This window comes from Mytilus trossulus, chromosome 14, assembly GCF_036588685.1.
Source record: "Mytilus trossulus isolate FHL-02 chromosome 14, PNRI_Mtr1.1.1.hap1, whole genome shotgun sequence".
NCBI classification, from domain to species: domain Eukaryota; kingdom Metazoa; phylum Mollusca; class Bivalvia; order Mytilida; family Mytilidae; genus Mytilus; species Mytilus trossulus.
In genome coordinates this window covers 71,864,201-71,875,948 of record NC_086386.1, presented here as the reverse complement: position 1 = coordinate 71,875,948, position 11,748 = coordinate 71,864,201, and the positions used below count along the sequence as shown (strand labels likewise).

The window sequence follows — 11,748 nt, the reverse complement described above, 5'->3', positions numbered from 1 at the left end:
TTTTGCCAGCTCCGGCTTGTCCACTTACAATTAGATTGTGGCCATCCTTGATTAAATTAAATGCTTCAATTTGATCTTCGTCAAACATTTTAGAAATTTCCCGTACTTTTCGCCAAAAATACTTTAATCGAATATCTCTTACCTTTTCTTATAGCTACATTGCATTCGGAACCCATCTGCAAAACTGGTAAACAAAAACAGGGAAGCAGTTTAGTCAAACGGAGTAATAGAACATAGCGAAAGACCACGCAGATGGCGCTGTATTTTCACTTCCGGGAATCGAGGTTCAAACGGACGACAATTGTAGAACAAAATCAGTAAAACAAGACACAAAACCGTCGCAGATCACCATGTAACCTATTTAAACGTCGAGAAAAATATCTCAGGAATCTAAGGATGTATTTTTTATGAAAAGTAAGTGAGTTTTTATATGAAATTTTTATCGATTTCCTGACCTGATCCTCCAAAGTGAAAGTAGGTCATTCATCGAAGGTAATTACCTTCTTCTTTTTTCACTTGGGGCTCGTATGGATAGTAAAAAAGTTATTGTAATCGACTTGCAATGGATTGTTGAGACTTGATATATGTTTATAAATTGTAGAATATTGTAAATAAATAAAAAAACAATAAACAATATTTTTTTTTAATGAGGTACAAAAAAGGGGGGTCCATGCCCCAAATACCTGTGTTAACAATCAATGACTGATATATTTTAGATGTCAATAATAAGAAAAAGCTCCTGTATATAATTTTTCATTGGTTTTTAAGATGATATTTATTTTTAAAATTGTGAATGGAAAAGTGGAATGAGTCTAACCCGCCCAAAGAGCAGAAACAAACTATTATTATATATCAAATTCATACGTTTGGTTTTATTTTTTCAGTATAGAATTTTGTTTAGCACTGTTGATGCATTAAACTGTATCTGCGTCAATGAGGTGTAATGTATGAATAAGACAAATGGCAATTACAAAACAAAAAGCCAAACTGTATTAGTTTATAGTACTTGTTTTCTTATTTTGCTTTTCAATTATATTGTTTCTTAAACTCACTAACATCTGATAGGAAGTAATTCGGCAATCAAGAATTTTATTGATTTATTCTGAAACAGAAACCTCTGTATCACCTATTTATACTGAAATAAGAAAGCCAGAAAAAGAAGAATAATCATTTGCATTCAGTCGTTCTATTGCAGAGCCAAGATGTCGGACCCAAACATGATCACCGACGCTCAAGTAGATAACAACATTCAGTGTAGAAGATGCGTAGCCAGGAACGGGAGCTAATAGTTGACCCAAATTCTGACCATTCTTGACCATTTCGCAATGAACACCATAATTATCCATAGAATATATTGTTGTGGAGAATTGATACAATCCGGAAACCGGAGCTGTAAAATGTCCCTGACGCGAGTCGTAACCATTACCATGATTTTCATGAATATGTTCAAATACTATAGTCTGCTGAGCTCCTAGGGCCCCACTTTGTTTCCTCCTCGCGTAGAACCCAATTCCTTCTGTAAAAAATAATATGTTAAGTTCGTTTCGCTATTTTCGTAAAACAAAACAATATGTTGCGCACGTTAAGTTCTTTTCCTAAAACAGAACAATAAGATACATTCGTTTTGCTCTTTTCGTAAAATAAAAAAATACACAATGTGTAAAGTTCGTTTCGTTCTTTTCTAAAGTCGTTATAGTTTTTATTATCATCTGTATAATTCTGTTTTATTATCAGAGTGGGGAAATATTTTCTCTCAATTATTTTCACTTTTTAAGTAGCCGTTGCTTCGGTATTGCTCAGATAGAAGCCACTTTAATTTAGAATTGGCATGGTATTCATGATACATATTGCATGTAAATAACCGATTCATAATATCATGCAATTGTTAGCATCTAATGTGGCTATCAGAAAACATATGTTGTGCGCATGAAAGCTATCAAATTATTTATTTAGTCTTGAAGGCCGTTCTTTGACCTATAATGGTTTACTTTTATATATTGTGTCTTGGAGGGAGAGTTATCTCAGTAGCACTCATACATTTCTTATATCTATTTAGTATATATTTTTGTGTCTAGATCTGCTACTAAGCTAGGGTTGTTTTGGTTTGGTTTTTTTTTTTTGGGAGGGGGTTAAGGGGGTAACTTACCTCCTAGTTGTCTTTTATTCTTAGCTGAATCAAGTTCATATTTCAAATTCATATTTTCAGCTTCTAGATTCTCTGTTAATGTAAAAAAAGAAGGTGTTAATTTATAAAAAGTCGCATCAAATGTTTATAGTCATTCAGGTTTCAATTTGATATTGTCAACTTCTAGATTCTCTGTAAATATAAAAAAAAAACAGAAGATGTAAATTTAATAAAAGATGTATTACATGCTTATAGCCATTCAGGTTTCAAATTCATATTTTCAGCTGTTAGATTCTCTGTAAATATGAAAAAAGAAGCTGTAAATTTATTAAAGATGTATTATGTACATATGTAGGTAGTCATTTAGGTTTCAAATTCATATTTTCAACTTCTACCTTCTCTGAAAATAGAAAATAAAAATGTTATTTTATTTTAGATGTATTATATGTAAATAGTTATTCAGGTTTTAAATTCATATTTTCATCGTTTAGATTCTCTGTAAAAGTAAGAAAAAAAGATGTAAATTCATTAAAGATGTATCATATGTAAAAAGTCATTCAGGTTTCAAATTCATATATTCAACTTCTATATACACTGTAAATGTAAAAAAGAGGCACATTTTTTAAAGACGTCTTATTATGTTAATAGTCTTTCAGGTTTATATTCCTTATTGGGCAATTAAATGATACAAACGGAAAATGTAAATAGAATTCATTATCTCTATAACTATATGTTAGAGTATTTTCATAGGAAAATCTACAATGAACTCAGGTCCAAAATAAGACCCCTTATCTTAACTTTAAATTCAATATATCTGGTTAATGTTTATACGTCGGCTATCTATAGTGATCGACCGATTAACTATTATATTATCCTCTATAAACTGTGATTATTTCCGCGTTCCTAATACTTAGTTATAAATTCATATTTTCAAAAATAGATATGATTTATCTCCCCTTGGCCTGAGTTGATACAATGTGTACGAGTGCCTGACTTAGAATCAAAAACAGTAAAATAGTTGTAAACTGAAGTAATAAAACAATTTGAAAAGCAATAACAATCATTCAGGCTTTTTTGTAGTAACACGAACTAAATAAATATACAATATTAGGTCAATGTCAAAAAAATATCAACTTTTCTGTATGAGACTGAGAAACTGGGGAAGGGCGAGGTACTACCGAGCCCTTCTCCGGTTTTGAGCCGAGTACAAAAAAGTTGATATTTTTTTGACATTGGCGTAGTATTGTTTTTATACTACAACTTAAATTAATAAGTTGATAACCTTTTAAATCGTAACACAAATGTTAAACTTATTTTCATCCCTTAATGAACCCCTGATTGTGGAGAAATTGTTCAATGATGAAATTGGCATTATACAAAATATAGTATAAAAAGAAGATGTGGTATGATTGCCAATGAGACAACTATCCACAAAAGACCAAAATGACAAAAACATTAACAATTATAGGTCACCGTACGGCCTTCAACAATGAGTAAAGCCCATATTGCATATAGTCAGCTATGACAGGCCCCGATAAGACAATGTAAAACACTTCAAGCGAGAAAACTAACGGCCTCATTTATGTAAAAAAAATTGACGAAAAACAAATATGTAACAAATAAACAAGCGCCAACCACTGAATTACAGGCTATAGCTTTGTTACTATATTTAGGAAATAAACACGACTAGTTGCAGTATAATTGCTTATCAATTTCTTATCTCGTTTTTCTTTAAGGAATGACCAATATTTTTTCTGTTTATGAAGAAATAACATAAAAAAAATGGTGCACACTGAATAACGCGCGTAGCAGTGTGTACCAAATTTTTTATGTTATTTTGAATAGACAGTCATTTCTTATAATTTAATTCTAAATTCCTTTTTAAACTGTACAAAACCATGAACAAACGCTGATGACGTCACGGTCACATGACTAAATTATGTCTATGGGCTCATAACAAAATAACGTCAGCCAATCAGAAGACGCGTTACATTCAAAATTAAAGTATAATGTAATAACTCCAACATGTAAAATAATAAAGTATTAACTTCCAATGTTGAATTTAATGAATTTCTTTTGAAAAAAAACCTTTTTGATCTGTTTATACAACAATGGTTTTCTGTAATCAATAATTTTTCAAGTGGAGAATTGTATGGTCAATTACCAAATATATTTGAATCAGAACCCTATCTTAAACGATTTGGGAAATACTGATAGATTGGATATGGTTAAACTTAGATATTGATATCTGAAGTTCCTAATTCACACGGTAAAATTGAAAAATATTTTTAAAATAAATATGATATGTAATCAAAATATTTGTGACACTATTATTATATAACTGTGTGTTTGTTCACATCCTAGTGTGTCACTTCTTAGACAAACTTGTGTACCTAATTATTACATTCATCTTACTCCAAGGCAGAAATTGATATCATATTGCAACATAAAGGTCAATTGGAAAATATTCTAGTAAATAAACTCATCATAGATACCAGGACTAAATTTTGTATATACGCCAGACGCGTGTTTCGTCTACAAAAGACTCATCAGTGACGCTCGAATCCAAATATATTAAAAAAGCCAAATAAAGTACGAAGTTGAAGAGAATTGAGAACCAAAATTCCTAAAAGTTCTGCCAAATCCAGCTAAGGTAATCTATGCCTGAGGTATAAAAGCCTTAGTATTTCAAAAATTGTAAAACATTACGATGTTGCATATACAAGGAAGGGAATCTACGTCATCACGCAGGGTGTCGGCGATTAAAATTGGACCCCCATCTTGTCGCTTCTAGGTAAGAGTTTTACTTATTATGCCAGTTATATGAGGGTTTTGATTATATGAATTAGTACACCAAAGACAATTTAAAGCATGAAAATAAATGAGCCATCGCTCAATATTATTGGTTATCTCAATTTTGCAAACACTTCGATACCAGTTTTAGGAATTAGGTCAAACATGCAGGATATCGACGAACTTTTTCTTAACAACATTTTGATTATCAAGAACCGCCTACTTTATCAACAAATGAACATGTCCGAAATTCTTTATTGTACTCGGGAAAATACTTGTTACTCACAAATATCCGTCATTATGGTCGAAAACGTCTATAATTTTTTTTAAAATTGAAAAAGGATGTCGGCAACACATCGAATATCGAAGGATGTCGGGGACACATCATATACTATTTTTAACACATATGTTATTCAACATATGACTAGATCTAATTTCTTATTTTTTCAGATAAAAACTAATGGTCACGACAAGAAGCTTATCAAACTTAAACGTGTACAGTCGGAAACGATCGCGACCTGATTTTGACCAGCCGACCAGATCGCCCACTAAATCTTCATCCGTAAAAACATCAAAACCATGCAAATCCTCATTTGTCATCAAAATAAAAACGCTTTGCAAAAAACAATAAAGTTTCACCCAATGTCAATTACTGAAGAAATTTCAACAAAACCGCCACGATAGAGAACCAACAGGGCCATGCATACGATTGTTTGCAGATCAACTTCAAAACGGCATGCTACATGAAATGGAACATGAAATAAAAGTTCCCCAAATATGCCAAACCGCCGGAATTGATAGCACTTGCTCCTGCAGTCCTTTATCAAAACAATTGTGCTGATTCCATCGTTAAGTTCTTCAAGGTTGTATCAGACGGAAAATTTCCCCTTGACAATATTGCGTTTCTCTTACGAATTAGTTAACTTTTCAGCACTTCAAACTTCAAATGCGTAACATGGACAGTACAAAAAAGTTTTGGAAATGTTGATGGATATTATTTGGCAGCAAGTTTGTTCGATTCAATTCACCATTTGTTTTCTTAAAATGTCTTGTACCAAGTGAGGAAAATTGCCATGGTTATATAATAGTTCAGTTCTATGATTGTTACATTTTAATGTTGTATTTCTGTTGTGTCGTAGTTTTCCTCTTATATTTGATGCGTTTCCCTTAGTTTTAGTTTGTAACCCGGATTTGTTTTTATTTCTTGATTTATGAATTTCAAACAGCGGTATACTACTGTTGCCTTTATTAAACACCCGGTAGACGTAGGGGCAGATGAAATGTCATATATATATGACACATATATATATCAATAAGGTATATAGACGAGTCTTAATTGAAAACTACGTTTAAACCTATGATTGCGTTGGATAAAAACCGCAATTTTTATACGTGTGCATGTAAAACAAATTCGTCGTAGAAGGGTCTAAATACAGCACAAACAACATTTTTCAAAAGACTAAAAAAGTGAAAAAGTATATTTAAACAAATATAGTATATATATATAGTATCAAAAAGACTTGGTCCAATAATTAACCCCTGTGGAATCCCTGGCTAAACTGAAACGAAATCTGATTTTCACCTTCTAAAACTTTTTTTTCGAATATTTAAAAAAAAAATTGAATCCTGAAATTGAGTGCATGAAATGGAAGCAAGCAAGGAACACTTATCCTGTTTATTTAATCGTATCTTTATAATGGTTGATAAAATCAAAGGACAATTACATTGTTAATATATTATTGTGTCCCCGACATCCTGCAATATTCGATGTGTTGCCGATATTTTTTTTCCATTTTTAAAAAATTACGGATATTTGTGAGTAACAAGTATTTTCCCGAGTACAATAAAAGAATTCAGACAAGTTCAATTGTTGATAAAGTAGGCGGTTCTCGATAATCAAGATGTTGTTTCGAAAAATTTTGCCGATATCCTGCAAGTTTGACCTAATTCCTAAAACTGGTATCGAAGTGTTTGCAAAATTGAGATAACCAATAACATTGAGCGATGGCTCATTTATTTTCCTACTTTACATAGTCTTTGGTGGACTATTTTATATAATCATAACCCTCATATAACTGGCATAATAAGTAAAATTCTTACCTTGAAGCGACAAGATGGTGGTCCAATTTCAATCGCCGACACCCTGCGTGATGACGTAGATCCCCCCCTTTTGATATATCAAACTCTTTATAACTGATAAAAAATATAACTGACCATATTTAGAATGAAGACTATTAAAGTCATGCCGTAATGTGGCAAGTTCGTTCATAATAAAGTCCAGTTTAGATGTTTCTGATGGATCTCCATTTACAGTTTCAACGGAATAACCCACAGTTAAAATAATCCATAAAAACAGCATATCCAGATTTGATTCCTCCTTTAATCCACAGGTCTTTTATTGCGATAATTCTTATCACCTTTTTGACATAGTTATTCATTATCTATTTACGCCTCCGAAATTGGCATTTATATATTAATGTGACATCTGTTAAAATTCATATCTTTTTTGGACTTTAGGAGGTTGACCTATGATATAAAGGCACTTCCGTTTTTAAAGACCGTATTCATGTGAACCTATATATATAATTGTTTCTTTTTCTTTAATTTGGGTCGTTGGGCTTCTGTTTCGTTGAAATATACCCCCGTGTCTCTTCTAATTCAAGGTAAAAACACACACAGAGTTCAAGGTAAGTTAAAAGTACATATACTGCGAATTTAAATTACTTACATCAACAAATCTATGTATTCTATATCTCCTCTTCAGGATTTGATGATAGTGGGAAAGGGGGTTGGCTCCTCGGAATAAGTATAATATAGAGGATCACATTTTGACAAATTATTTGCTGAAACTTTACTTTGTTTATAACATACGATTTTTAGGGGGTTGGGCGCCAACGTCTGGATCCGCGCCTGCGCTCTAAGTATCGAATGTACGACGTTGACGCGTCACACAATAACTTTTTATTATAAAATATACGAAATGAAAATGTATCCTTACCTCCAGTTTAAATAAGCAACAGGCATTTGTTAAATGATTTTTGAGATTTTGAATCTTACACGAATTCCAATGATGCACGATAGTGTCCTGCTTTTGTATCAGTCTGGTACCTTTGATGTGTTTTTACAAACCCTTGGGTATTTTCACACAAAGCTCAAAAGACAATCTTAAAACAGACTAAACCGTTAATAAGTCTTTTGATTAAGTTGGGCCATTTCAATTGATATCTTATAGTGTTACTTTCTATGTGGTGATGTTACATTATTGTTTCATGTCAGGGCGGAGGTTGGTACCTATGAAAACGTTAAAACCCGCTGCATTTGTTTGCACCTACCGAAATCAGAAACTTGATGTTCAGTGTTTGTCGTTTGTTGATGTGGTTCATAAGTGTGTCCCGTTTTTTTATGTTGATTAGATCGTTGGTTTTTCTGTCTGAATGGTTTTACACAAGTAATTTTGGGAGCCCCTTATAGCTAACTGTTCGGTTTTAAGCCAAGACTCCGTGTTAAAGGTCGTTCTTTGACGTAGAATGGTTTACTTATATAAATTGTGACTTGCATGGAGAGTTGACTCATTGGCACTCTTACCACATCTTATTACTATGTATCTATCCAGACTTCAATTTGGTAATTAAATGTCCATTGCCCTAATATCATCGATGAGAAACTGTTAAAATAGTTGCCACCAATTCAATATTCTTTTAATGACACAAAAAAACGAATTTTCTTTTTCTTCTTTATAGCGGTAATTTCAGTCAATTCAGACTTGATCATACCAAAATGAACGTTTCAGACTTGAATCGTGCTACAAGTGTTATTCAAGGCAACCCCACTTAATTTTAGCGGAAACGCTGTCATATGCAAAGTGGTGATCCGACTTGGTTTTAAAAAATAAATTAAAAGGTCATGATATAATAATCGTATATCACGATAAGAAGGCAACATTTTATACCCCCATTTTTTAGGCGGAACGGATATTAAAATATTGAGTGTCCGCCGGCTACTAAAAATGTTCTTTTGAACCTGACATTTCATTTTTTTGTCCGAATTATTTGTGTTGTAAGAATTCAATATGGCTTGACATGACCGATACCCTTTATCAAAATTCTACGATTTAATGAAATACAGCACTCTGACAAATTTCACAATAAAACCTTTCTTTTTCGATTTTTGTTTCGTTTTATATTTGTGTATAATAAAGATCAGATAAGATAAAAAAAAAATCAGAAAAAAAATATTTTGATTTAGCAAAAGTTCAATATACTACACAAGACCGATTGATGCTGTATATAACCCTAACCCTAATGCTATCTATAACACTGACCCTAATGCTGTCTATAACCCTAACCCTAATGCAGTTTATAACCCTTACCCTAATGTAGTCCATAACTCTAACCCTAATGTAGTCTATAACCCTAACCATAATGCAGTTTATAACCCTAACCCTAATGTAATCCATAACTCTAACCCTAATGTAGTCTATAACCCTAACCATAATGCAGTTTATAAACCTAACTCTAATGCAGTCTTTAACCCTAACCCTAATGCTGTCTATAACCCTAACCATAATGCTGTCTATAACCCTAACCCTAAAGCTGTCTATAACCCTAACCCTAATGCTGTCTATAACACTAACCCTAAAGATGTCTATAAACCTAACCCTAATGCTGTTTATAACTCTAACCCTTATGCGGTCTATAACCCTTACCCTAAAGCTGTCTATAAACCTAACCCTAATGCTGTTTCAACCCTAACCATAATGCTGTCTATAACCCTTAACCTAACGCTGTCTATAACCCTTACCATAATGCTGTCTATAACTCCAACCCATATGCAGTGTATAAACCTAACCGTAATGCATTTTATAACTCTAACCCTTATGCAGTCTATAACCCTAATCCTAATGCTGTCTATAACCCTAATGTTGTCTATAACTGTAACCCTTATGCAGTCTATAACCCTTACCCTAATGCTGTCTAAAACAATAGCCCTAATGCTGTCTATAACCCTAACCCTAATGCTGTCTATAATCCTAAACAAAATGCTGTCTATAGCTCCAACCCATATGCACTGTATAAAACCTAACCCAAATGCATTCCATAACTCTAACCCTAATGCAGTCTATAACCCTAACCTTAATGCTGTCTATAACTCCAACCCTAATGCAGTCTATAACTCTAACCCTTATGCGGTCTATAACCCTTACCCTAATGTTGTCTATAAACCTAACCCTAATGCTGTTTATAACCCCAACCATAATGCTGTCTATAACCCTTAACCTAACGCTGTCTATAACCCTTACCATAATGCTGTCTATAACTCCAACCCATATGCAGTGTATAAACCTAACCGTAATGCATTTTATAACTCTAACCCTTATGCAGTCTATAACCCTAATCCTAATGCTGTCTATAACCCTAATGTTGTCTATAACTCTAACCCTTATGCAGTCTATAACCCTAATCCTAATGCTGTCTATAACCCTAATGTTGTCTATAACTCTAACCCTTATGCAGTCTATAACCCTAATCCTAATGCTGTCTATAACCCTAATGTTGGCTATAACTGTAACCCTTATGTAGTCTATAACCCTAACCCTAATGCTGTCTATAATCCTAAACAAAATAATGTCTATAGCTCCAACCCATATGCACTGTATAAAACCTAACCCAAATCTATTCTATAACTCTAACCCTAATGCATTCTATAACCCTAACCTTAATGCTGTCTATAACTCCAACCCTAATGCAGTCTATAACTCTAACCCTTATGCGGTCTATAACCCTTACCCTAATGTTGTATATAACTCTAACCCTAATGCAGTCTATAACTCCAACCCTAATGCTGTCTATAACCCTAATCCTAATGCTGTCTATAACCCTAACCCTAATGCTGTCTATAACTCTAACCCTAATGTTGTCTATAACTCTAACCCTAATGCTGTCTATAACCCTAACCCTAATGTTGTCTATAACTCTAACCCTAATGCTGTCTATAAACCTAACCCTAATGCTGGCTATAACCCTAATCCTAATGCTGTCTATAAACCTAACCCTTATGCAGTCTATGACCCTAATCCTAATGCTGTCTATAACCCTATCCCTTATGCAGTCTATGACCCTAATCCTAATGCTGTCTATAACCCTAACCCTAATGCAGTCTATAACTGTAACCCTAATGCTGTTTATAACCCAAATCGTAATCACTGTGGTTACCCACATAACAGCCCAAAATGGCGAAGTCTAAACTTGTTGATATTCAATTCATACAAAATCTACCGTTCGCGACGTTTTGCATGCAGAATGTAAATATTTATAGGATTCTAGAATAAAGACATCACTAACAACAAATTTGTTAATTTAGAGTTCACTAAAGCGCAGGGCCAACTTTTAAAAAAAAGCATAAGACGTCCGTAACTTTTTTCATCGAAACTAAACAGCGAGAAGAGAAATTATAGCTAAAAATACCCTCTTCCAATGACCTATTCAATATATGTGCAAAAAGCCATCAAAGTGAAAACCTCCTAGCATTCAAAATATAGGATGAGTTATCTTGAATACCTATATACTCATAACGGGATGGACGAACTGATGTACAGACGGACGGACAGGGGTAAAGCAATATGGAAATTCGGGATTGTGCGTTTAATTTCCGGTAACCTTCTTACTTTCACCTTTTCCAATTTATGTTATCATACCATCGTGATTTGGTATCAAATTCACATTTTAATCTAATCGACATTACCAAAATGAATACATTAAAAAAAAAACAATAAACAGTGAACAAAATTTTATTTTAGTATGATTTCAAAGATGTTAATCCTTGAAATGTTT

General features: G+C 33.1%; 1 protein-coding gene across 1 annotated transcript; it reads right to left on the bottom strand.

Moving 5' to 3' along the window:
* Nucleotides 1-1,080: 1,080 nt before the first annotated feature.
* Nucleotides 1,081-7,284, bottom strand: LOC134698144 (complement C1q-like protein 4). Its single transcript, XM_063560442.1, has 3 exons — nt 7,133-7,284; nt 2,147-2,218; nt 1,081-1,516 (listed from the first exon to the last, which is right to left on the bottom strand). Exons 1-3 carry the CDS (start codon nt 7,275-7,277, stop codon nt 1,131-1,133), a joined length of 603 nt encoding a protein of 200 aa, XP_063416512.1. The 5' UTR covers nt 7,278-7,284; the 3' UTR covers nt 1,081-1,130.
* Between the last annotated feature and the right edge of the window lie 4,464 nt (nt 7,285-11,748).